At 40.8% G+C, this 27958-nt stretch overlaps 1 protein-coding gene across 4 annotated transcripts; it reads left to right on the top strand.

Annotated features, from left to right (window-relative positions):
- The first annotated feature begins 567 nt into the window (after positions 1–567).
- kdm2bb (lysine (K)-specific demethylase 2Bb) lies at positions 568–26639 on the top strand. Of its 4 annotated transcripts, none has more exons than XM_063478587.1 (21): positions 568–833; positions 1393–1537; positions 1641–1719; positions 1860–1906; positions 2949–3127; positions 3283–3389; positions 5407–5500; positions 5657–5810; positions 5923–6038; positions 6600–6720; positions 7100–7506; positions 7613–7699; positions 12969–13199; positions 17010–17153; positions 17243–17329; positions 17465–17791; positions 19775–20850; positions 20942–21105; positions 22448–22609; positions 24443–24661; positions 26414–26639. In XM_063478587.1, exons 1-21 carry the CDS (start codon positions 789–791, stop codon positions 26593–26595), a joined length of 4173 nt encoding a protein of 1390 aa, XP_063334657.1. In that variant the 5' UTR covers positions 568–788; the 3' UTR covers positions 26596–26639. The 4 variants fall into 4 exon arrangements, with proteins under 4 accessions (XP_063334657.1, XP_063334658.1, XP_063334659.1 ...); XM_063478588.1 differs by having other exon boundaries at positions 19778–20850; XM_063478589.1 differs by lacking the exons at positions 568–833; positions 1641–1719 and having other exon boundaries at positions 1459–1537.
- The last annotated feature ends 1319 nt before the right edge of the window (positions 26640–27958 follow it).

Genomic DNA, 27958 nt, shown 5'->3' on the forward strand with positions numbered 1-27958 from the left:
GAGAGGTGAGTCGATATTTGGAGTTATCTAAAAAAAATTGAGTAACTCAAAGAGAAAAAAAATATGACTTAACAATTTCGAGTTATGAAATTAAAAAATTTGCAACAATAACCCCAAATTTTGAATTAGCTCTGTACTTTCCTCGCACTAGGGAAAAAGGAGAAAAAGAAAAACATAAAAAAGCAAAGATATGTAAAAATTTGGAGATAGAGATCTCAAAATTCACTATAACTTAAAAGTTACTGATTGAATAGCTTGAAATTTCAAGCTATTTAGTTAACATTTTAAGATAATAACGAATGTTTTTTTTTTTTTTTTTTACATTTTATGTTATTTTTCAGCGATGGAAACAAGCTTATTAGAATTGCACGTGTAAAACTTATAAGCAAGGAAATAAAAAATAAACTTTTTAAGTGAAATGTACCGTTCTTTATAGTTTAATAAAAGTGGGTAAATCTACTTCCTTTTTATTGCTTGATGTTTGAAATAGATATCAGCGCTATTCGATAACAGGGGGTTTAACCAGTATTAGTATCATTTCCCCCCACTACTACAATAAAACCGTGTGACGTGGGGAATGTTTATTGTTGGTGAGCGCGGTTAAAAAGCGTACTGACATGCCGTGACGTTGTCCAACAATGTTTTGGTTCCTGGCGGTGACGTAATACACAAAAACATGGTTCCCTTGTTTTGAACCCGTAAAGCGTGCTAAGTGTTTTCTCTCAACTTCGCCACACACGGAGATGCATTCGCGAAACTGAGTGGCCGGAAAACAATCGTAAAAGACGATGGCTCAGGCCGCAGAGACGTGTGCTGAATCCGGACGCAGGCTGGTGTGTACCATCTGCCGTGTTAAACGTTAGCTTATGAGGCGAGACTGGCAGCGAGCTAATTAGTTAGCTAAGCTAACCCTCGCGACTGTGAGCGTTGAGATATTTGTCAAGTCACTTAAGATGTCCAAGTTTAAGCAAAACGAGGAAAAACGGTTAACTGTCGCATTTTAGAGTCTACAACTTCTTTTCTGATCGCAGTAGTTGAGCGAGCGTAGCGTAATTAAAACGAGATAAATCAATATCTGGAGCAGCGGAGTCGAGCAAACATTTTACAATCGCTTCCATAAAATATCACAAACAGCTGGCTTAGTAGTTTTTGCACTGGTTCACACATTCAAAGAAATGACTGCTGTTATAGTACTATCAAAACTTTAGCACAACCCACTGCTCCAGTTTGAAAGTCAGACATAAAATTAACGATCGGTTCCCAAACACGAGTCACAATGACTGTTCAAGGGGGGCAGAGAGAGGCAGAAAGTGGCCTTTTGGGGTAGAAAGAGTTCTCTCTTTCCGCGTGGCTCTGTTTTTGTCTTGTAAAACATCTCGTTTTCAATGGCAGCGCTCCATCTCCCGGACGATGTACGACGAAAACGAGGACCTGTCTGACGTGGAGGAAATTGTAAACATCAGAGGGTTCAGCGTGGAGGAAAAGGTCCTCAGTGACAGCTACAGCGCAGACTTTGTCCGGGTGATGGAGGGTAAAGGTAAAGCAGCACGGTGCATATCAGCTTTCTTATAGGTTACATGTGACTGCATTAGTTTTCGAATAATTGCTTTGGACCTAAATGTAAAACTACTGTCTTGCAGACTTCACTTATGAGTATGTGCAAAGGGAGGGTCTAAGAATCCCTCTCATTTTTAAAGAGAAAGATCAATTAGGGATCAGGTGAGAAGCCTTTCCTTTAAATGTGCAATGCCTGTGCACATGCTGTAGATTCAACCTACTTTCTATTTTATTTATATATATTTATGGTTTTAAGTCTTTGGGAACTAAACAACATGCATCCCTTTCCTATAAATATGCAGAATGCCAGATCCAGAATTCACAGTCAGTGAAATTAAAGGACTAGTTGGTAAGTAGACACCGATGCACACACATGCATATTTTTACCCATGCATATACTTATTACTCTTAGCCTGGGTGCAAACACGACCAAAGTATATCTGCATCTTGTTCAGAGAATAAGGGCTTTTGCATTGTCCTAAAAAGTAAAAAAACAAACAAACCCCAAAACAGTCTGTGATATGGTGAGGCTCCATGCTGACTTAAAAAAATGTAATGGAGTCGTGTTTCATGGTCAAATTTCCTTTTAATTTAATTTATGATGATACATGATGAAACATGTTCAGTCTGCACTAACTATGACTAGGCATGTGGGAAGTTTCAGGATAATGAGTAGCTGTTTTAATTTTATCATAACAATTTGCTAATTTTATCTGATATCATAGAAATTGCTAACTTGAAAGATATAGTAGAAATGATTTATTTACTTATCTGCCTACCAACCATCCAAATCTAGTGGATGTTGCCGATGCCAAATGCTAGAAATGGACATAAAAAATAGAAGAGAAGGTCAAAAAAAGTCCCATTTTAATCATGCATGTTAATACATCAGTGTTGTTTTTTGTATTTTTCTTAGGAAATAAGTTATTTAGTGAGCATGCATCTGTTAGTCACTCTGCTGTATGCCTGTATCTCTGTCTGTGTCTACCTCTTGTACTATTGTGTTATGTGTGTAGGATCATCACGATAGGTTCACCCAGGGCCTCTTGCTCATGTTGTGGGGTTATGTTAAAGGTCTCATCATGCTGTTTTCTGTTTGCGACTGTTTTCTAATGCAGTGCAATATAATTGTGTTGAATGTGCCCTGGAAGAAATTGAGCCAGGGTATGATTGGGGTGTAGTTGCCCCATCTAGTGGTTAAATTTGGGAATTACAAATAAGAAGTACCGCTCTTGTTCATAGTAGAATATTTTGCAACAGTACAACTTCTCTGTGTATAAATATGACAAAGCATACACCGACTCACAGACAGACTGCACTGGATTGTGTGTTGATGTTGATGCGTACGATCTCATTGGCTAAATTCATCGTATCCTGGTTGTTTTTCGCAGGCAGTCGCCGGTCTGTGGACGTTATGGATGTGAGCACTCAGAAAGGTTCTGAAATGAGCATGGCTCAGTTTGTCCGCTATTATGAGACGCCAGAGGAAGAGCGGGACAAACTGTTCAATGTCATTAGCTTGGAGTTCAGCCACACCAAGCTGGAGAACCTCATCAAGCGTCCCACAGTGGTAATCTGCCCCCGACCCTCGCTGTGTATCATACTATAAGAGGTTTGATAGAGGTCACAAATCTGGTGAAAGATTCAAAGAAGAATGACAAAAATAGAAGATGATAGAACACTGTGATTGGTTGCTGAATGGTGCTGCTTTGATTGCTCTTACAGGTGGATCAAGTGGACTGGGTGGACAACATGTGGCCTCCTGGTTTGAAACAAAGCCAAACTGAAGCCACCAATATCATCTCAGAGATGAAATACCCCAAAGTGCAAAGGTATGCATTGCACTGTTGTGCTTTTGTTTTTATGAAGTTCTCTTTGGAGCTGTGTGTCAGTCTATGAGGGGTGAAAAAAAAACTGCGTGTAGAGCAAGAAAATAAATACTAATAAAAAAAAAAACACTTGTAGAAAATGTCTGTTTCTCCTCCCATCTCTCATCCATCGCTCCATCACGGTAGAGTACTGCATACTGTCACCTCCTGTACGTGCTCCTTGTTGTTGCTAGGCAGCAGGATTTTTTTCTCCCTCTCGCATAAGAGAAAGGTTTCTAACAACTGTGGTCTGACTGCACACACACACCTCTCAGCCAATCAGCCGTTGAAGAGTCAAAATGAATCAAAACCAGGGCTGCCTGTCTTTTTAATGTCAGCTGCCCATATTTTCTACTGTTACACGTAAACCCTGCTAATCTTCTGTATTGTTCATAGAGGTTAGGGAGATGCTGGCAGTGGTTTAGGGTGTAACGGAGTAGAATATCAAACAAGACGATTTTACTGCTGCAGTTTCAGCACACCGTGCAGAAGCTAATTTAAAATCTATTACTCAAAATAAAGCCATTTTCAAAACTGAAACATTTCAGTCATCTGTACTCTTGTATTTTTCCCTTCAGCACACTCACTGGTTTCCCCTTTGCCTGGAGGCTTCACTTTAAAATTGTTAATCTAGTATACTGTTGCATGAAGACACATCCCATGTTGTTTCTCACCTCCTGTTTTATTTAATTGGACTATATATATATATATATATATATATATATATATATACATATATATATATATATACACTCACCAGCTTTTTGTTAGGTACACCTGTTCAACTGCTCATTAACACAAATATCTAATCAGCCTGCTGATGTTCAAACTGAGTGGGGAATGGGGAAGAAGGGTGACATAAGTGACTTTGAACGTGGCATGGTTGTTGGTTCCAGACTCGCTGGTCATATGAAAATGTTGATTTACTGCACAGCCAACCCTTCCAGGTTGCTTTGAGTTGATAGGAAGGCAACAGAAGCTCAAACAACTTCTTGTTACAGCCAAGATATGCAGAAGAGCATCTCTAAATGCATATCTTGGACTACAGCAGCAGAAGACCACACTGACATTTTTAAGATGGGGTCAGACCAACATGAAAGCATCCATCCATCCATCCATCCATCCATCCTGCCTTGTATCAGTGGTTCAGCCATCTTCTAATGGCTGCTTCCTGCAGGATAATGTGCCAGATCACATAGCTCAAACTGATTTTCTTTTAAACATGACGTTGATGTCACTGTACTCAAATGGCCTCACATCAATATGAACCAACATCTGAGGTATGTTTCCAGCACCTTGTTGAATCTTTTCCATGAAGAATTAAGCCAGCTCTGAAGGCATGACGGGGTCCAGCTGAGAACTAGTGAGGTGAAACTCGTGATATAGCTGTGGAGCATTAAATTTTTTATTATTGTTGCAGTCAAAGCTACCCTGGATATGCTCTCATTTATGATTCACTATGAACTCAGTCTTCTTTCATGCGGTGATAACGCACACGTCTTTAAATTAAAAAGCTGTGAAATAGTCAATAATGATGTGAGGATTTTTTTTTTTTTTTTAAATTTTGGCTTAGCTGTTTGACGGATGGTTCAACTGGCAAAATTCAAGCTTCTTTTTATTTGTGAAGGTGTTAGATTCTCTCTCAGTGGCATTCACAGTATCATCGTGTGCAAGATGTCCTTGGAAGGGCTTTCCTTTAAATGTCTCCAAGTCAGTGGGGATTCTCTTAGAGATTATACTCTTTAGCTAAATTGGCAAATCATTTGTGTCTTGGGGTGCTAATCATTCCTAAATTAATTTCTAGAGGAGAATTGCCTTATTATGAAGTGTTTTCTACGCTGTGTTGCTCCCGAGAGTTACCTGTGTCGGTAGCATTCTGAGATTATTGCTGCCTTGTAATTAGCCATGTTGCGTTTACCACTTTTTTCTGTTTACCTATTTACTTCTTGTCTCTTAAATGATTTTCTAATTTCCTTTGTAGGTATTGTTTGATGAGCGTGAAGGGCTGCTACACAGATTTCCACATCGATTTTGGGGGAACTTCAGTTTGGTATCACGTATTCAAGGGACAGAAAGTAAGTTTATTCTTTCTTTGTAAAGCTTTTATTTAGGAAGGTTGCCTCTATAGGATATACTGATCACACCTACGCAGACGTCTGCTAATATTCCTCAAAGCTTTGAATGTTGTTAACAGTTACAGACTCTAAGTAGAAATGACTGCTTCTCCTCAGGTGTTCTGGCTTGTGCCTCCAACTCCCTATAACCTTGCCCTGTATGAGGACTGGGTCCTGTCAGGCAAGCAGAGTGATGTCTTCCTGGGAGACCGAGCTGATGGATGCCAGAGAGTGGAGCTTCAACAAGGATACACCTTCTTCATCCCATCTGGTGTGTTGGCATGGTTGTCTTAAAGTAGCCAGCAGGAATAGATTAGGCTCCGTTAATGCTCAGCTTTGAATATTTGACCATTTTATAACACATTTAACTCTCTGTAATTAAGGGTGGATCCACGCTGTCTACACTCCCGTGGACACACTGGTGTTTGGAGGCAACATTCTGCACAGCTTTAACATTCCTATGCAGCTTACCATCTATGAGATAGAGAACAGGACAAAGGTAGGAGTCTATTTTCTCCACTGTGTGGCTTAACTCCGATCTGGACTGCAATATAGTAAACTCCACGTGGGAGAAATTAATCTCTCTGAGAACCAGGGGAAGGTGAAAAGTTTACCCTTGAGAGAGACAGGAGAATAAGAGGTGTGGGCATTTGCAAAATGAATTTTTGGATAAAGTAACCCTTTCTTGGGTTCTTTCTATATTTTACTTGCGTTGTGCATTAACATCTTTGTGGCTATCTTTTTCCACTTCCTGTTAAATGTGAGCTGGTCTGCTGGGATTACAGTTGCATTACTGAGAATTCTGCATAGCCTCTGACTGTCAGAGCACAAGATACTGCTACAGATAGCAGCTGCCTCGTTCCTTATAGTCCTTTATAGTTTGACTTACGCTTTAAGCTGTTTTTTATATGCATTAAAGCTTTTGTGGTAATGGAAGGCCAACTTTGTTTTAACCTTACTTAAATGACCAATCATTGAAAGCATCCATTTGAGATTTTCATTTACTTTTTAATGGTTCTTTAATTGAATCTGTCATTTTTAATTTTTTTTTTCATTCCAGGTTCATTCCAAGTTTCGTTTCCCCTTCTATTATGAGATATGCTGGTATGTCCTGGAGAGATACCTGCATTGCCTTACCAAACGGTCCTACTTTTCTCAGGAGATCCGTAAAGAATCTATGGGTGAGTGAAAAACCTCAATTACTGCACCAAAGTAATTGCACTCTATACCTCTTTGTGACCAACAACCACCAGCAACTGCTCGCCAGCTGGTTGGGTAATACATATTTTTCCCTAGCGACATGTGGTTGCCGGGGAGGGGAGGGGGCACTGACTGGAGGCTAACCCAGCTGGTATGTCACAGGAAGTCACTTTAGATTAAACTTGAATGTTTCAGGGGTTTGGATGTGTTGTTGTTGCTTTGTTATATGTGCTAACCTACAAATTGACCCATAATTTCAGGATTACTAACAGGTGCTCCCAAAACTAGAGAGATTATTTGCTCATTGGTATGCCTGTAATCAAAACATCCATTATAGGAAATCTGTTTTTATCCCTGCAGATTTTGAGACAAAGTCAAAGACAGAAAGCCCCTCCTCTGACTCAAGGAGTCAAGACATGAACGAGGACTCGTGTGGGACTCATGTCAGAGATGAGCAGGGTGAAAAACTAGAGAGAGTTCCTCAGGATGGACCCTGCACACCCGACAATGGGAAGGGCCAACATCTCAAAGCTGTTTTATCCATCGACTCTGAGGACAGCTGTAACCCCAGCTCGGCCTCTTTAGATTTCCCCAAAACTCCTTCAGACTCTCCGAACTCAGAGCCTCAGAATAAATGGATTCATTTAACAGAGTTTGAACTGAATGGGCTAAGGACGCTGATTGAAAAGCTCGAGTCACTCCCGGAAAATAGGAAATGTATTCCAATGGGAATAGAGAACCCCCAAGCGCTGTTGGATGACTTAAAGGTAAAAAAACAAAAAACAAACATGTTTGCTGCATGCCATCAGATTACTTAACAGACAGAAATCATAGTTCGGCCCTATTTTGATTTTGTTCTCTGTGCCCGTCTAGGTTGTCTTAAAGGAACATACTGATGATGACCCTAAATTAGCCATCACTGGATATCCTGTGGTGTACTGGCCTAAGAAAACCATAAAGGTAAGATAGTGTCACCTGCAATACATCTGTTTTCCAGCAAATATAGTGTTTTTACTTAATTTTCAGGCACTTGTGAATCATTTTATGTGCTACATATCTGTGTAGTACAAAGCTTATGCACCTTTTGCTTGACTTTGTGGTGCAAGCAACATCACTGAGTATATTTTAAATAGATATTTACCTATCAATACAGGTGTGCATATTTTATATATTTCTTTACCTATGTTATACAGGTACATATCTGGTATAGGACAATTATTAATGGCTAAGGTCCTGTCTTCCCTCACTCATCCCACCACTCACTGCACTCCTTCCCTTTAGCAGGAGATTTAACAGTTTGCATAATTTTGTCATAACGGGCTGCAGTATTGCCTAATGAAGTAAATGATGAGGATTTTTAATGAGATATTTTTGCTCCTCTGCATAATTTGACATGTGTTTTGTTGTCATTAATGCTTTTTGGTGTGCCTTCCAAATCCAAAACAAACCTTTAGTGTCCATAAAAACATTGTTTACTATGAGCAGAAATTATATGGCATGTCTCACCATGCAAACGCAAAGGCATCACAGCCTTTGCGTTTTACGTTGGGGGGACTAAATATTTACAGAGATCCAGAAATATTGCCCTCGCTAGCCTTTTTGCTGTCATATGTTTTGAGTGGTGTCGAGTTCCACTTTGAGTGCATGTGCATTTGTTCGAAACACCGCGATACGGTTCATTTGAAATTGTGATATCGTAAGACGAAAAAGGTTGTTGATGTCAGAAGGCTCGAAGTGCATTTGATGTCATGTTACCTGAGTTTCTCTAGCCCTGAGCTGAGCAGCAGACTGTGAGGTCATAATTGAGGCTTTTCATTTATCATCCAAATATAACAACAACAACAAAAACATGCTCCTTAATATCAGTACAATTCTTATCTCACTCACGGTGTAACATAAGATATCCCAAAACAAATCAAAATGTGAATCAGTGTGATGGTTGCAATTTTAATTAGAAGTGTTTAAATATGCCACGGTGCTGCTCTATTTTAGTCGCTGAATATATGTGATTAAAAATGTATCCAAACAAACACACAAGACATCGGAGCCTCAGCTGAAAGTTTAAGAATGAGATGTGCTTTACAGGAATGCATGAAAGTGAAGTTTGTATGGGTCTTACAAACCGTCAGGATCTCCCCCACCGGGCTCTCCAAAGGCCAGCTGCTGGTCGTGGGGCCTCTTTGTGTTTGCCTTTTGTAATGAGATGCCATCTGGCTCTGGCTGTGCAGAGCCTGCTCTCCTCTCCCTCTGCTACTCATCATAAATATGATAATACCTTTACTGCATTTTCTCTCCACATTGGATGGAGGCAGACTCCCCCCGAGTGCATATTCTGATTCACAGCAGCCTCCCATTGGCTCTGCGCTGCCCAGCACCCCCTCCTCTTCCTCAGTGAGTCGATCCATATTAATGAGGCAGGCTTGTATGTGTTTCCTACATCTGCTTGTGGTATTGTGGAGCTTTTGGAGCAGGAGGGAGGGCTATAGGCCTGACAGCAGTAGCAGGAGTAGAAGGAGGAGGAGGAGGAGGAGACTGCAGCCATGTCAGTTTGCTGTAAGCTGGACGGTATCTGAAAACCAGCCATGGCCATGTCGCTGAGCGCCGATGATGAGGACTACGACTCAGACTCCGAGCAGGTTAGCACCCTAAAAGCCCTGCAGGCAGGCGTAAGGAGGCCGCCAGAGGAATGCTTGTGTGAGACAGAGCAGTGTGCAGCATCAGAGGGCAGTGAAGTAATGGAGATACCTGAAGACAAAAGCACTGATTCAGTTTATCTTCTGTGCTTGAGCTTAGATTTTTTATTTTATTTTTTTGCCTTTGTTTTTATTTTTTTGCTTCTTTTTTGTGGTAGATTTGTTGTTTATGTGTGCGTGCATGCTTGCATTTTTATTATCAGATAAATCCAGCAATAGGAGGTTCTGTTTATGTAGCTCGAGGTTGCTATTGGTTGTGTGAAGATGCAGGAGCTGAATCTCTAACGGTTTGATTGTAAACCTATCGATTGATATCAGAATACATGTCATGGTAAACCAAAACAAAAGGGGAAGGTTATTCTTTCAGTGTGCGTTAATGAAAAGACATAATTTTTTGTGAAAATGCTAGAAGATGGGACTTGCACGGAAATTGTTAATTCAAATATTTTCCCCCCTACACTCTTTACTCTGAACCACACCCCCTTACATTAAGCCTGTGTCTGCATTTAGATAAAAAAAATGCTGACTGCAGATGAATGAGTCAATTCTGCTCTGCTGACAGATATTAAAAAGGCTTTTTTCCCCCCTCCAAGTTTTATCCCAAAGTTCAACTATTCAAACATCTTTGGGATGTATTACGTCCACAGCAGGTTGTATAACTGTTAAATCACTGCGTTGCTCCAAAGCATAGCAGTTCAGCTTCAACCTGAGCAACTTGTGAAATATCACTGCCCGATTATCTGCTTGTGCTGTGTGGTCTCAATATCTCCAATGCGTGGTCTGTATATATGGAGATTTTAAAACTGATTGACATTGTAATTGATCTCCATTGAAAAGTTTACTTATCTATATCCCCTTGAAGAGAAATTGTGAATACCGGGAACCGTTATTGCATCAGAGCAACGTGAACGTGGTGTGTTTATGTCAGTGCAGAGTTTAGATCATCACAGTGTTCCATGTATTACTGCTGTCAGCTATCTGATTGTGAAGTTTGCCATATTGTGTGCAGTGTGTGTGTGTGCTGTCTTCACTGCAATGATGGGTATCTTCCTACTAGCTCAGGGCTGTGTCACTGAACATAAGGGTCTGCTTCTCATAATGTTTTCCAGCTGAATGAGCTCTGTAGTGCTAAGAAATCACTAGCGGGTCACCCGTGCTGTCCTTGTTACTGCACAGAGGGGACAAATGTGCATCCTTCTTGCTGTAAAAAGGCACACGCTACATAATACAGATTTCATTGGCTGCTTCTCCTGAAACATGCTGATGAAGGCTTAGCTGCCACCGGTGACATATTTTCTTGTCAGGAGTTCTTGGATATCATTGCACAAAAACATGAGCAGATACAGGGAGTACTTACTGAGATTTAAGGGAAGTTGGTTGTCTTTGGTGATGTTGCTGTTGCCAGCCTTTTCTGTGATTGAAAATTGTGTGTCAGAAGGATATCTGCTTTAGAGATCACCCCACTTATCAGTCTGCAGGGAGGGAGCAGAGTTGGAGGGGGAATTGGTGGAAAATATAGACTACAATCCAAAACCTGCCTCCTTGTGGTTCATGTCACAGGCATAAACAAACATGAATGGAGGCAGTGTTCCTGCACGGCCTGGTTACTTGTTGTTTCATGTGAATCTATTGCAACTTCAGCCCATCAGCTGACACTTAAAATGGCAAAAGCTGAGTTGCAGAACATCATGTGTGTTGTTTTGCTGGGTAATCTGGTCTCATTTCATTGTTTCTTCTCTTCTTAATCCCACCCCCTCCCCAACCATCCCATCCTACACACACACACACACACACACACACACACACACACACACACCAATATCTCCCGCTAATCCTGTCTGGTCACCACATATCTGACTGCCTATGTCAGTCAATTCTGTGGCTATTGTTGGAATAAATTATTGCAATGTGCGCAAGATAGAGCCTACTTAATTTTTTTTCTTTTTTTTTTGTTAGATGGTCTCATTACAGTTCTTATTGGTTACAAGTCCGTGTGTCATAGACTGTTCTGTTAGGGAATGGGACGTGGCTGTTGCTATGCTGACACTAGGAAAATCTGCACTGCCGATGTAACTAAAGAAATCCGATCTTCATTTCCAAGAGCTGCAGTGTTTTGCACTCCTCGTTCATGTTTATTTCATCTCACACACTCCACTCTTTTTATTTTTGATTTTTTTCTTCATGTGGCATGGCTGGCAGTGTTTTGACTTGTGGTTTTCATGTTAAAAATACATTGTTGTGGTGGGGATGTGAGCCCGAGGGGGTGGGGGGGGTGGGGGCAAAATATATATGTATGACACAAGAAAAATAATGATGCTGATCAAAGACTCCCTCATTTCAATTGGCCACTTCTGTTAAATAGAGCACATTTAATAACGCGCACGGCTGTAAATCATGGAATAATAGATCCTAGTGATCCATGTGTGAAATGTAGCCATAAGTGCAGCTCCTCTTTGAAGTAGAAACATGCAAGCAATTGAGGTGCTAAATTTGGAAGACGCCTCCAGGGACGTTTTTGATGTGTTTGTTTTCTCTCGTACTCTGAGCTATACCAGGCGTGAATAATGTGTTTATGCGCAGCATGTTTCGATCAGGTTTGTGGATATGTGTTATGTGCTGTTTTTGTGTATATAAATGCAGGTGTTTTTTTCCTTTTTGCTTTTGTCTGCGTCTGGAAATCTTGACCCAGAGATGGGGGGGGGAAACAAAGAAGGGTCCAGGCAGTACTTTAGACGTCAGCTGTAGCACCAACCGCAGCTGGATTTAATAGCCTCTTTTTTGTTTTTTTTTTTTGTTTTTTTTCTTTTTATGTAACATGATTGTAAGTGTGCTCTAAAAGGGCCGCTCGACTGCAGAGTGTCATTATTAGAATGGAGATAATCAGTCATCAGAATGATGATAAACATGTACAGCAGTTTGTTATTAACAATGCAAACCAAAGGTAGTGAAAGCTAATGATGCGAGTACTTTGCCACTGACATCCTAATTGTTATATTAATTAACTTTCCATATCTGCCCGCTGCGCTGCATCCCGCTGCGTGCTTAACATGTATTTGGTGAATATTTTGAACATTCACTCTTTGCCAACACATGACTCTATCTGACCTTTAAGTGCATACTTGTTGGCTTATCGTTACTGATGCACCGCACTTTGTCCTCCTCTCTGTTTTGTCTTTCTTGGGGCGATCGTGGCTCAAGAGTTGGCAGTTCGTCTTGTAATCGGAAGGTTGCCGGTTTGAGCTCCGACTCGGTCGTTGTGTCCTTGGGCAAGACACTTCACCCGTTGCCTACTGGTGGTGGTCAGAGGGCCCAGTGGCGCCAGTGTCCGGCAGCCTCGCCTCTGTCAGTGCGCCCCAGGGCAGCTGTGGCTACAATGTAGCTTGGCATCACCAGTGTGTGAATGTGTGTGTGAATGGGTGAATGACTGAATGTAGTGTAAAGCGCTTTGGGGTCCTTAGGGACTAAGTAAAGCGCTATACAAATACAGGCCATTTACCATTTCTTTTTTCTTTTTTCTTTTTTTTTTTTTCCCTTAGCCCCGGCCTCCCAACCGGCCGAAACCTAAGATGGCAGCATCTCCTGCATCAGCGGTCAAGCTGTCGGCCAGCCGGGGTACATCTGGAGCCAGGAGGAGACGGACACGCTGTCGGAAATGCGAGGCGTGTCTGCGGACGGAGTGCGGAGAGTGTCACTTCTGCAAAGACATGAAGAAGTTCGGCGGGCCAGGACGCATGAAGCAGTCCTGCATCATGAGGCAGTGCATTGCTGTAAGTATGATGTGTGTGAGTGAATTTTTGTGTGGTGTAGTCATCGGTGTGGGCAGCACGGTGGTTAGCAGTGTTGGGTCGCAGCAAGAAGGTCCTCAGTTCGACTCCACCATCTGGCCGGGGCCTTTCTGTTTGCATGTTTTCTCCGGGTACTCTGGCTTCCTCCTATAGTACAAAGACATGCAGTTAGTGGGGTTAGCTTAAATGGTGATTCTAAATTGCCCATAGGTGTGAATGTGAGTGTGAATGGTTGCCTCTCTTACTGTTTTAGCCCTGTGTTGGATTGGTGACCTGTCCAGGCTGTACCTTGCCGTATGGTAGCTGGGATAGGCTCCAGCCCCCTGTGATCCTGAAAAGGATAAGCAGAAGAGGATGGATGGATGTACTCATAAGTGTGCCTGATTTAGGCTTCTGCAGGAAATTTACTTATGACCTATCTTAGCCATACACCGTGACCTGACATGTAGTTAAATTTCTCGGGAGATAGACGTCAGGGTACGTGGAAGGTTATGCCGCAGGGTTAAAAGAGGGTAGATTTCCTGCTGAAGTATAATTCGGGCATTCATTTTGACAGCAATTTTGATGTAGCTGTAGTCTGTTGACTAAAAGGTCATTTAGTTTTATTAGACTAAGTATCATTATAGTAGGCTAAATCTGAAGCTGATTCAGTTGTTTAAAATATAAAGTGTAAATGTTGGGCTGTGAGGGTTCACTCAGCACGGTTTACAAAGCATCTCATTTTCTTTGAGATCAAATGTGAAGCGCTTCCACATATCTTCTTTTCTTGTTCCGAAGCGTTGACATCTTGTCGCGTTTTCATGAGGAACAGGAAGCATGGATGCTAGCTGAATCCTTCCTTACACAATTACAAGGAGATTACTTGTGATTGGATCACTTCCGACTTGTCCCGCCTTTCATCACAGCTTATTTATTTCTGATTGGATCTCATCTGTCCAGAGTACTTTCAACTTGTTTTGATTTGTTGTTGTTTTTATTCCGTTATTATCTTAATTTCATCAGGAAAAAAAGAATCTTTGAGGAAAAGTATTGGTTAACGAAATTAACATTGGTTCTTGTGCTCATTGCAGAACGCACAAACAAATCGTGGTATGCTTGTTGACTACAGGGGAACAAGCATCATAAATAACACACATTAATGTAAAAAAAAGTTTTAAAAAATAAAATTGGGAGAGCTGATTCCTTTCCATCACAAAAGTTCACCAAACTCATACCAGTAGAGCAGCTGTATTCACTGCTTCAAATATAGGAATCCAACAAGCAGCTCTTTCCAATTGAAAGTAATTCTCGTCAGATATAGTCACTGATGCTGCTCGAAGCTCGACAACAAGTAATAATGATTGGCCTCCTGGGAGCCACATGCCTCCAGCACCTTGAAGAGCCTGAGCAGGCGTCTGCACAGCTGTGGTGACATATCTACTAGGACTCTCCACGAGGCTGAGTTTCATATACTTATATTCAAAATTGTTAGTTTCACATTTCCATTTCTGTTTTATATAAACGGTACTCACTGTTTTAACTTCCTGAAGTCCCTGATTGGTAGCAAATTCAAAGCCTTTGGTGAAATAAGAAGGTACACCCAGTGGGTGATTCACTTAGCTTTGGATGAATACTGAAAATGGATGGAAACGCCTACATAAGCTATCTAAAACTTACTGTATCTTCTTTGTTTGATGATGAAGTTATTTAAATGTAAGTCTCTTGCATATTGGTGTCACTATCAGTGAAGAAGTCAAAGCTTCTCGACAAGAAACAATTCAAGTATTTAACCTCTGATCAAAACGACAGCTTGGTTTCTCTACAGATTAAACAAACAACTTCTAATGCCTCAGTGAGCTTTAAAGTACTTACAGAGCTAGGATAGCTGTTTGTTGTATCTATTGTTAGCTAAACTAAAAGTCTCAGAGTATCACTTTATTGTCCTTGAGTGCATCTGTAGTGACATAGACCAGTGTTATCCTTTCACTCAGCAGCTGGTTCTGCTTAGCTTTATGTCCCTCGACTGTGGACCCAAGGCGTCTGCACATTAGGTTAAAGCAGAGGTGGTTCCTTTAGTCAACTTCCTTGATACTGTTTCATATTCCTGCACCAATTGAAGAGTGTTCCTCCCTCCCTAGGCAGTATTTTCTGTGTAGATTCTCAGTCATCCAGGTCATGGTAGTCTTAAGCATTGACGGAAACTGCAGTTCCTTTAAGGTTTGTGAAGGTGTTTCACGAAGCCTCTCGAGTGAGGTGAGTTCTCAGAACTGATTGAAGAGTTTCAGATGTTGGTACCACATTTAAGACAATTCTTGAGATCCTTTTCCAGGTGCTTCAGCTGTCATTCACACATTTATGTGACCTTAAACATAAAGATCCCAGATGAAGAGGTGAAACATCCTCATGAATCTATAGAAAGAAGTCCAGTTGTCTTTGACTCAAATGCTAGACCGAATGGCTCATGACCTCAATGACTGAGAAACTGAGAAACTCATTAATAAGCGTGGCTTTCTTATAATTATTATAATTATTATAAGAAAATAATAATTATATTATTATATAATTATAATTATAATTTACTATATTTGGTTCTGGAGTAGTTGCCTGAATGTTTTTTTTTAGTTGCTGTTTGTTGTAGCTGTGTAATAAAAAGAATGCAAGTAGCAGTATCAGATATTACCTGTTACAGTAGCATTTATATAGACGCACGGAGAAAGTGATAATGGCCTGGTCTAAATGTTTCAGTACCAAGGACAGAGACTTGTAGAGAGGCTGAGTTTGATTATTTCTGCCTTTTATATGATGAGAAGGACTGTGTTTTAATGTTTAATCATGCTAGTTAAAAGATAGCGAGAGAACACTCGGGTCTTGGGCTTTTTAGCCACCGTGTTTCGTGTTTAAATAATGCAAAACATGCTTAACTCGCCCTTCATATTAACTTACTCTAACACAGATAGAGAGCAGTCATCAGAGCCAGCGATTACACACAGTTCATCAAGAGCGACTCTGTTGCTTTAGCCCATTTATTAGTTGGCTAATGTTGTTGTAAATCTGTTTGGAAGCTCACGGTAAATGATGAACTAGCTGTTAGGGCTATAACACTCTGGATTCATATGGAATATAAATGAATGAATAAATCAGGTCATTTTTTTAAAGCTATGGTGGCAAACTTGAGCTGTCAGGCTTTTAGATCACAATTAAGGGTAGCTTGTACAACTCTATAAACCAGCTACTGTCTTAACAATTAGTGAAGTCAATCTTCCGGTCGCATCAATATTACATTATTATTACTTTGAGGTTGCTGTGGCTCAGAGGAGATAGAGCAAGCTGGCAGCTGAAGCAAATGGCTTGATGTTTTGCGTTTGGTCCATGTGATCTTTGGAAACTGAACTCCAGATTGCCTGCAGTGAATGATTTGTGTGTGTCTATGATGGAGAAAGTATTGTATGTATAGAATAAAATGATCTATGTCTGTGCGTGTGTGTAAATGGGCGACTGCTGCTTGTAGTGTAAAGTGCTTTGAGTGGTCGATAAGACGAGAAAAGAGCTATATAAATGCCAGTCCATTTACATTTTTCCATCACTCAGATTGGATTTAAAATATTCTGGGTCCTTAGTTGAGTCATATGAGGAGTAGGCTGTTGAAAGCCATGGCAGCAAATAGTTCCAGCTCTGCTTTGTTTCACCCTTCTGAAAAAGTGTGGGTTAAATTTTGTTGTGACAAAGAATTGTTTAAAAAGACGAGAGTGAGCTGATGCAGAGCCTTTATCTTCTGCACTGTCTTTTCTTTGTTTTTTTTTCTCCCTCCTCCAGCCCGTCCTACCCCACACAGCAGTGTGTCTCGTCTGTGGCGAGGCAGGCAAGGAGGACACCGTGGAGGATGAGGAAGAGAAGTTTAACCTTATGCTCATGGAGTGTTCCATCTGTAACGAGATCGTTCACCCTAACTGTCTCAAGGTGAAGACCTGAGTGTCACTCAGCTGTTGAATAATTGCTCGTTTCATGTCAAACACTGTTTAATAGCCAGTGTGTTTCTTGTTATTCAGATTAAAGATTCAAATGGAGTAGTCAATGATGAGCTGCCAAACTGCTGGGAGTGCCCAAAATGTAACCATGCTGGGAAAACTGGAAAAGTAAGCATCAGTATGGACTTTATTCTGAGTGTGTGTGTGTGTGATGCATTTGTTAAACAGCAGAGTTATTTAAGAATCTAAGAACCAGAAAAATAAAGTTGTGCTCTCTTTTTTCCTAACCTTTTGGCCTCAAAGCAAAAAAGAGGCCCAGGGTTTAAGTATGCATCCAACCTTCCTGGCTCGCTGCTCAAAGAACCGAGGTTAAACCGAGATTCAAAGGAAGAGCCAGACCTACCCATGGTGGCGCCAACACCTATTCCTGCCTTGACTACCACATCTGCTGTGAAGAGAAAGGTGGAACGGGATGTAATCGCAAAGAAAAATGACGAGGAGCCTCCTAAAAAACGCCCCCCTTTGCTTTCTCTAGATGGTATGCCCCGGCCGAGATTGGAGGACAATCCTCTTAGGAAAAAGAGGAAACTTTTTGACACAAATGATGAGCCTAGCTTTGTTAAAAAGAAGGTAAGACTCATGTCTCTTTGTAAAGTTTTTTATTTAGGCTTTTTAAAAATATATTTAAAAAATTTTTTTTTAATGTTGTGTTTATCGGAAATGTTACAAACGGTGAAGATGCAGAAAACCAAAAATGGAAGAATATAACTATTCTTGAACCACCCTTCATTTCTTTATACTTTGCTTCTAAGAAGTCAGACTGTCTTTTTTTTTTTTTAAAGTGGTGTTGAGCAATAGTTCACCTGGCTTTGTTACAGCCCTCCAAAGTTTTTCTTTGGACATTGGCTGCTTTTTCACTCATTTTCAGAGCAGTCTTAGTATCTGACCATTTTCAAATCAGTGTTTCTTCAATGCCAGGTAAGCTGCTTAACAGTGATCTATGAATCATTAAGGTAAAAAAAAAAGGCACCTACCAATGCTGTGTCTATACGTAATAGATAATACAGACGAAAACCATTTTAAATTGTATATTTTGGCACTTTGTTACTAGCGGGCTGTTTCTAAAACATGTAATTTGTTCCCATTTATTTTGGTGAATCTATGAAAAATGCCAAAGAAAACACAGTTTGATAAAAATAAAGTAGTAATTATGTCGTTACCCAGAAGGTGATTTCCAAAGAGCGACTAGCTGAAAACCATATGCCTTATGCAGTCGCAGCATAATGCATACTGTGCAATATGTCCTTAAAACATTTGAGGAAGCTGGACAAAAAGAAGGCGTGACATGCCTAAAACAAAACTATCTACAGCAGATGAACAGTATCTAAAAGTCATGTCCTCAAGAAATTGGAAAACATTTAGCAAAGATTTGACACATTGCATAGCATCTGAGCTATCAGTTGATCCATCTACTTTTCACTGATGCCTCAGTAATGGTCTTAGTTGAAGGTTGGCTGTCAAGAAGCCATTCTTTTAGAAGGGAAACAGACTGAGGTATGACAAACTACACAAGTTCTGGACTGAAAATCAGTGACAACGGGTCTTATGCAGTGATGAAGTTTTTAGTTTTAGTTAATTGTTATCAATATATTTCAAGATTCATATTGTCAATACAGCAGTATACACAGGATACAGTGTACTGAAATTCTGTTTCACCCCAAGCCCCCATGGTGCATTTATAAGTATATAAAAGATATATCTCCAAGAGATATAAAACTAGAAATTACAAATAAATAATGTGCTAAATATTGGTAAAATTAAGGGATACAAAGGTAATAATTACTAACTATACAATACTATACAATACTATAATGATAACTAAACAACTACACTATACAACTATACACATGGAGGAGGTGAGGAGAGATACAACAGTGAGTGTCTACAGCAGTCTGTAAAGCATGGTGGAGGCTCTGTCATGGTTTAAGGCTGCATTTCAGCCAGTTGTGTTGGAATTATGAAAGCAGAAAATTACAGTCAGATTTTGATCCAACATGCAATCCCATGTAGAAAGCACGCAGTAAAAGCATACCAGGATGGAAAACACGGAGTGTAACTCTATCAGTCATGGATGGGCCTCCTCAGAACAGAACGAAGGCCAGCCAACATCCAAAAAAGAGCTTTTAATGTCCTTCAAGAAGCCTGGCGAACTATTCCTAAAGACCTGAAGAAATGACAAGAAAGCTGCCTAAGAGAGTTCAGGCTATGTTTGAGAATAAAGGTGGTCATACGACATATTGACTTTCAAACATGTATGTTTGTGCAAGTTTCAGCAACATTTTTCCAGTGAAAATTAAAGAAATGAGGCATGGCTCAAGACTTTTGCAGAGTACGATATTTTTTTGTCAACTTTGGTTTAAGATGTTGCATAAAATGCAGACAGGCACTAAAGTTTTCAAATATTTGTCTGCAGATGTTTAATTAAAAACTTGAATATATTTAAAATATGTCAAAGAATTAAGAACTTAATTGAAAGTCCTGATCTTTATGTGGAAAAGCTGATAATTCTGTCTGCTTTCAAAACATAATTATGCTCCCTCTTTTCTTTCTTAGAAGAAGCTTTCAAAACCGGATGATTCATTTACTTCGAAGCTGCTTCAGCATATTAAGAGAGAGAATGATCACGGTGATGAAGAAGACGACCAGGAGGATCATGAAGAAGATGGGCTGTCCTTGGAGAGGATGCATTTAAGGGAGAAAAATGAGTATGACGATGAGGACCAAGATGGGGACGCTGAGGAAGAGGTGACGGTGAAAAAAGAGAGGGACAATAATGCAGAGGACAAAGCTAAGGTCCTTCTAAGCCCGCTGCTGAGAACGTCCGCAGCCAGAGAAAGTGACCAGACATCCTCCAACTCTCCCAGAGCGGGACCAAGCAGTGAGTCGGGAGAAGCCCAAGAGAGAAGCTCCGCTCAGCTTAAAGCACGACATCAGCGTAAGCGGCTACCCAACAAGGAGGCGAGCAAAGAGTTCAGCCAGGAGACTCCGAAGATAGAAGACTGTCTGAGCAGCCAGAAGCTGGGCTCAGTGAAGAAGGAGGAGGACAGCCCAGCCAACCTCAATCGTCGACCACTTAAGACCGAAGACTCCCTGACTAATCAGAACCGAAAACCACTAAAAACTGAGGACCCACCTGCTAATCCGAGCCGTAAAGCCCTTAAAATGGAAGAAGGCGTAAACAATCAAAACAGACTGCCGCTGAAAACAGAAGACAGCTTGACCAATCAGAATCAAAGGCCAGTGAAATCTGAGCCCGAGAGTGAAGTGGACGAACAGAAGCCCAGGTGGCCTCTTAATAATGGCAGCAGCGACCTGGGCGACTGGCTGCGACACCGGGGGCGGGAGATGAACGGAACGCCGCGTGGCTACTCGCCGCTTGGTTGGAACAGAAACACACCGATCGCACCAATATGCCCTCGACCGCTTCCCTGCCGGTCGCCACCAAAGTGTATCCAAATGGAGCGCCACGTGATCCGGCCCCCTCCCATCAGCCCCCCGCCCGACAGACTGCCCCTGAACGACGGCGAAGCGCATGTGATGCAGCGAGAGACCTGGATGATGGTGTTCGGTCACCTCAGTCACAGAGATCTCTGCGTCTGCATGCGTGTCTGCCGAACCTGGAACAGATGGTGAGTAGAAAGATGGTGGAGATGAAAAACGTGCGTTCTGCACTTCATCACACAGCAGTCCAACGAAAACATCCGCTGTCTCTCTCATCAGGTGCTGTGACAAAAGGCTCTGGAAGCACATCAATCTGAACCGCTGCAAATCCATCACTCCCCTGATGCTGAGCGGGATCATCCGCAGACAGCCGGTAGCCCTGGACCTCAGTTGGACCAACATTTCCAAGAAGCAGCTCAGCTGGCTCATCAACAGACTTCCAGGTAAGTAAATCCACCCAGCAATACACAGGTGTGTTTGTGTCTGTATGAAACAGCTTTAGTGACATGTACAGGTAATGATGAAGGATTTAATGTGGCAGTTTTGTGTATTTATCTGTTTATTAACACCGGAAACATGACACAATTTAGAGAGTTGGTCTGACAGGCTTTAGAAAGAGACATTTTTTAAACTAGTTAGTCTCACTACATAATGAGTGAGACTAACTCATTATGTATTGTCAGTCTATTTTGAGGACTGACTCAAAATGGATTGGGAATTTGTAATTGTCTTTATTTTCCAAGCTTACGTCTTCACTCTTAGCTTAGTCGTGAAAAGAAAGAGACTCACTGCAAAACAGTTTTACCATCCTTTGGCCATAATTGTGGCAAATAAACCAGATATACGGCAGTATTATGTAATTTTTATTTTTTTTTGGGTCAGCACCTTTGTCTCACTTAAGACTGCAAAACCAAATGTAGTGAGCTCATCATGTTACAGAGCCACCTAATGGTCACATGTGGGAAAAATATTTTCAAACTACTTTTGGGGATCATTCAGAATCATTTTTCCTTTTCTCTTGAGGCTTATGCTGTACTGTTAGAGGATATTTGCAGTCTATTGAAAGGATGTTTCAACAGGCAGAGTGGCCGCAGTGTGGAGATAATGCCTGTTAGCTCTGCTGCAGCTGCTCTGCCTGGTTGTGGAGGTAAATGTGGTTATGGTTTGGAGTTTGTGGCTGATTCTGTGGTAATAAAATTATTTAGATCTGTGGTCCTTATGTAGCTCACGTGTTAGCATGTGTTAGCATTCCAAGAGTTCAGAAATACTGCAACATAAATGTAATGCAACCAGTGCATGTAGTTGGTGTTAAACCTTTCCAGACACAGCCCAAATCGCAGCCACAGTCGTCGCTGCAGCTCATCTCATAAGGTTTCTGGAAGAGTGGCCACCTGAGTAGCCACGAGGGTGCATTGATTCACCCTGTGGTCATTGCCAGCAGCTGTATACATTATAATGTATAATACTGTATCAGAGCACAGCTCAGCCTCTCTGTGTGGATGGTATGTCACTGTTCAATCTTCCAGAGAATTTCTTATTCAAATCCATTCATTATGTGCGTTTTATTTTTATTTTTATTTTTTTGGGGGGTGTATTTGATTAAATGTAATTTTTCTGTGCTGACATTTGCAGAGGATGTTGTTTTTCTTTGCTACACCAAGAATACTGCATCTGAGACAGAAAACTAAGAAGCAGATGCCACATTGTTGCTTGTGTCCACATGAAATCCAACACCAAACCAAACTTTAAGAACTGTCTATAACAAGGTTTTTTGTGTCCTTGCAGGTCTACGTGTGCTGCTTCTCTCTGGATGCTCATGGGTAGCCGTCTCTGCTCTCTGCACCTCCAGCTGTCCTCTCCTGCGAACTCTGGATGTTCAGTGGGTCGAGGGACTGAAAGATGCTCAGATGAGAGACTTGCTGTCGCCTCCCACAGATAATAGGCCAGGTACCAACCGTTTTTCTGTCAAACACCAGGACAACATTATTGACTGAGTGAGAGAGCGTGATTACAGAGGGGGGAAAAGGAGATTGTTGGTATAGTGACTCTGTCTGTGTTTTCCTTTCTGAATCACTATATTTCAAGTCACTCCGTTTCACAATGGTAGAATACAAATTCAAGCTCAGATGAAGTTTATGTACTTTATGTAGTTTATGTCTAAATATCTTTGAGAGCTGTTTTCACACATGCCCTTTCCCTGAATTTATCTCAACCTGTTAAAACTGTTTTTAAAAAGCCTCCACAGTCAAATGGCAGTTCTATCACAAGCTCTAATCTACCGATTCGTGTTCAACTACATGAAATTTCCCTTTTTTTCTGTTTGTGGAAAAGATTTCCATCTGTCCTGAAAAAGAACATCTTCACAGGACTGCATAGAGTCCTGTGAAAGCCAAATACACTGTTACAGCTTTCATAGGGATTAAGAAGGTCAGTAGCAGCCAGGTGCTGCTAAAAACGTGTGAGCACCTCAGTGTGAGCACCTCAGTGGCAAAATGGATGTCCCAGCAAATTCTCCCCAAAGTCAGTGTGTGCAATGTGCAGAGAAACTGCAAAACACCCAAGAGCTAAATCTCAGAGTCTACAAGTCTCTGTTAGCATTTTGCATGTCAAAGCTCGTGACGGCAAAATTGGAAAAAAGACTGAACAAGTATGACTTCTTTGAAAGGGTTGCCAGGGGAACATATCTTCTCTCTAAAAAAGAGGCTTAGGTTTGCATCTGCGCAAACCACAAGACTTTGAGACCAAAGTGGAGGTGTTTGGCCATAATAGATAGAAAAAGTAGATTGATTGGTGCATAGATTAATTGATTGATCCTAAAAGGGAAATTATTGTGTTACAGCATTAAGAATAACAATAGTACCGTGTACTGTAGATAAACAACAAAGTTAAAATGTTTTAGGTGCATAGTGAAGGGCCTTTACTGTGTGATGGATGTGTGCAAAATCTGCATACATAAAAATAAAATAAAAATAAAAATGAGGCAAAGTTAAAGAAGAGTAAAAAGTAAGACTGAGATTGAGCAAGAGTAGTGTAAATTGCATTTATCATAAATAATGTGTACACTATAAATACTGAGTCGGGCAGGATTTTAAACATACTTTACTCTCCCTGCTCAGTAGTTCTTAGTTTGTCTGATATCTTACTGAACCCGTGTGAAGACAGAGCAATTCATTGTTTGACTTTAAAGTGGTCCTGCATGGTCTGTCCAGGCAGCATCCTGACCTAAACCAAATTGAGACCTTTGAGTTGTATCAGAAATGAATGAAAAGAGCTCTGTTGTCAACAAATTCTGATAAATGACCAAAATAAAACATCAAATGAATCAGTCTATCAGTAATTGGCCACTTCCTTACCTGGTCTGTAACTCAGACCGAGAGCCAACCCACTGGTTCCCGTTGAAGACCTGCATAAATTTAAAAAGTCTGGCCTCTCCAATTTAGCAAATTGCTGTAACTGGTGTATTTTCTGTTGAATGCAGAACTATTAGCCATGAAAGAATGCAAAATTGGAGTCTTGGCTAAAGCAGCCATGTTGCAGGAACATGTCACCCAGATGTGCGATGTGTGCCTTTAATGTTGTTTGTAGACAACAATGCAGCTTTGTGGCAGAGAGATGAGTTATGTCAGGCTTTAGATCCAGAGACAGCAGTTGTTAGTAGGATTACTTCACTGTTGGGGGATTTGTTTCTTTTCCATGCTCATTAACTATATACCATGAATCATCTCTCTTTACTTAATCCCCCTGGTAATCTCCTCCCCTGTGTTTTTACACATTTTGTAGGTCAGTTGGACAACAGGAGTAAACTGCGTAACGTAGAGGACCTGCGTCTGGCAGGGTTGGACATCACCGACACGTCTCTGCGCCTCATCATTCGTTACATGCCCCTCTTATCTAAGCTGGACCTCAGCTACTGCAACCACGTTACTGACCAGTCGGTTAACATCCTGACTGCTGCGGGGACAACCACCAGAGACTCACTCACTGACATCAATCTGTCAGGTATGAGTCTGTCTTTGTAGACTCTAAATCTGCCTGGATTAGACTCATTGCACTGACTTGTGGCTGAAATCAAAATGTATTAGACCTGAATACTGAATTATCACCTCTGTCCCCTGTAGATAATCTCAGTGAATGTATAAAACAGCTTGATATTTAGCCCCATTAGCAACACCGTGCTTTAGAAAACTTAGGTCCAATATTAATAAATAATGCAGTTATAGTACTGTGCAAATAACTCCCATCACCCCTCATTCCTTTATATGTTGCTGGGAAAATTGAAATTAGGTGCAGAAGTTTATTACAAATTGTGCAAATATACACTGAAGTACAGCATATACGGCAAAAACAGAGTTTGTGCAGTTTTAATGAGATTAAAAGTCAATATTCGGTCTTTATTCTTTAACATAGCTTGAACTCTCTTAGGGTTAGGCTTTCTTGTAATTTCTTGAAGTAGTCTTCAGGAATAGTTCTCCAGGCTTCTTGAAGGACATTCAAAGCTCTACTTTGGATGTCGGCTGCCTTTTGTTCTGCTCTCTGTCAAGATAATCCCACACTACTTCAGTAATGCTGAGGCCTGGGCTCTGGGGAGGCTGATCCATGACTGATTGTGTTTTCGTTATGTGTTTGTCTATCCAGGTATGCTTTTACTGTATTAGCAGTGCATCATGTTGAAAAATGAAGCCGCTGCCAATCAGATGCTTTCCAGATGGTATTACATGGTGAATGAAAATCTGACGGTACTTTCCCGCATTCATAATTCCATTAATTTTGACAAGATTCACAATACCAGATAGCTGTAGACACTCACTGTTGTATCTCCATACAAACAAACGATGATGATAATTGATGATTTCAAATCCTTAAGAGTGGCGTCTTGACAGCCGGCCATCCACTGAGACTGATTCTGACTTGATGTTTGTAGACCGCAAAGTAGGCTTCAGTGAACAGTAGATGGATCAACTGAGGGGCCAGATGCATGTCTCAGGTCCTGTGTTCAGTCTTTGGATGTTTTCCTAGTTCTTCAGGACCCAGCTTTCAGATACTGTTTATCGGTTGTAGATAGATTTTTGTAGCCCTGCCACTTCTTCTTTGGTCCTGTGCTTGTTTAGTTTTGCATTGCACACCAGGCAGAGCTGACTGGCTACTAGTAATGTTTTTTTCATTTCTTTTTTGCCAAGCTTTCTGTTATGTGTTGACACAACACTGGTTTATCCCTAGACTTAGGTACCTTTTTGGTTCTTAAATGATTCATAGGTCAGTCTTAAGTGGCTTTGGCTTAACAAACAAACAGACAAACAAAAACATTACTCTGAAAATGTCAGGTACAAGGAGTGGACTGAAAAATAGTGAAAAGCAGCCAGTGTGTAAGAAAAACGTTGAAATGCCTTCACAAAGGCTATTGCTTAAGACCGCATGAAGAAATTCCTAGAAAATCTGGCTCCTTGGATCCAAAGCATAAAGAAATAAGGCGTGAGTCAAGACTTTTGCACAGTACTGTAATTTTGGAGAGGAAATCTTGTTCAGTGGCCTGTGCTGAACTGATAAAATAACTCAATACTTTTCCTCCAAGAATATTATTAAATGTTTAACGCAGTAAATCAAAGGGCCATTTTAGAAACCTCACCATACTGAGACCGTTTGAGCTCCTGTCCCAAAAGGCTGATTAATCCATGCGTGTGCAGAGTCTGTTTCAGCGCAGGTGACCTGTTATACACCATTTAATTTTTTTTCCAACCCAATTTCTCCCTGCAGTCTGTAACAGGGTCACAGACCAGTCGCTGACCTATTTCAAGCGCTGTGGAAGCATTTGCCATATCGACCTGCGATACTGCAAACAGGTGACCAAGGAAGGATGTGACCAGTTCATCGCCGAAATGTCCGTCAGTGTGCAGTTTGAACTCATTGAGGATAAACTGCTGCAGAAGATCAGTTAGGCACACGGATAACTCTGGTGTGATTTTTTTTTTTTTTTTTTTTTTCACAAGTAGTAAAAGTGCCGTCCACTTGGAGGCAGCAGAAGACTGCTTACTTGTGTGTGAGAGAGCGTGAAGGACTCCTGTAAAACTGATATAATGGGAGTTTGCGCTGCTAAGCAAGAATGTAAAAATGGTCCAGTAATGGATATATATATATATATATAAGTTTTTGTTGTCACACCTGTTTATACGTTATTTATTCTTTATATTGATTGTTTTATGTATTGTATCCTGGTTATCTTTTTGGTGTTTATAGACTATTTTTTTGTTTCAATGCAAAGTTTATTGCATTATAGAAGAATATTTTTGTATCAGAAAGTGTTTCATACATTTATGTGCAGTATTAAATGGACCACTGTAGTGGCTCCATGCTGTAGTGGTTTTCAAATTCGCCTAATAAGCGAAGGAACCCCCAGTATGTTTCCGGGGAGGAGACACGAATCCCTTTGAGGACTGCGTCAGGAAGGGCATTCGGACATAAAAAAAGAAAAACAACAGCCAAATCAAAACACGCGGAGCTACCCGCTGTGGGTGACCCCTTTCCAATAAGGGAGTGGCTAAAAGTAGCTTTTATTAAATGCACCACTGTACAGTATCACAGCACTGAAAGCGATTATTAGTTGGCATTACTGTTAAGCTTTTTATTGTCGAGAGACAAAGGTCTAACGATTTGTTGCCAGACTTGTAGGATGGTAGCTTGTGTTTGTGTGGGTGTTTTTATATTTTATTATTATATATGCCAGAGTTCTGCTTCCTTTTAGATAAAGGTACTGTATATTTTGTTTTCCATGTCCGTTTGGATGAAATATCTAGTTATTTGCACTGATGCGGTCAATACGAATACATGAATGTATTCTTACATACACTATACAGTGTACAGTGTATAAAGCATATTTTTTAAACACTAAAACGTTCTGCTAATTTTACTAACAGCTTGTAGGTAACTGGGCTATTATAAGATAAAAACATCTCCATCACTCTTTAGTATTCCCGGTGCTTTGTGGAAGGAAGCGTTTTAGCTCTGCATGCAGACATGTTTACACCACTGTCAGTAGAGTTAGTAACAGTTAAACGATATAACCATGTTTACTCCAGCTGAACGCCACGTTACCATAAAGAAGAGACTGTGTGCTGAATCATGCAAGAAGTAAAGAATCTGTAAAGCCCATAAGGTTTAAATTTAGAAAAGAGGATCAGACATACAAATGAAAAATGCAGCTGACTGTCTCTACTTTGTAAATCGCTCTTATTTTAGGCTTTATATGCCTAAAGTGTCATGTTCCAAGGAAATTGACAACAACATTGAGAAAACAAGTGAAAC

The sequence above is a fragment of the Pelmatolapia mariae genome, linkage group LG7 (assembly GCF_036321145.2).
Source record: "Pelmatolapia mariae isolate MD_Pm_ZW linkage group LG7, Pm_UMD_F_2, whole genome shotgun sequence".
Lineage (NCBI taxonomy): Eukaryota > Metazoa > Chordata > Actinopteri > Cichliformes > Cichlidae > Pelmatolapia > Pelmatolapia mariae.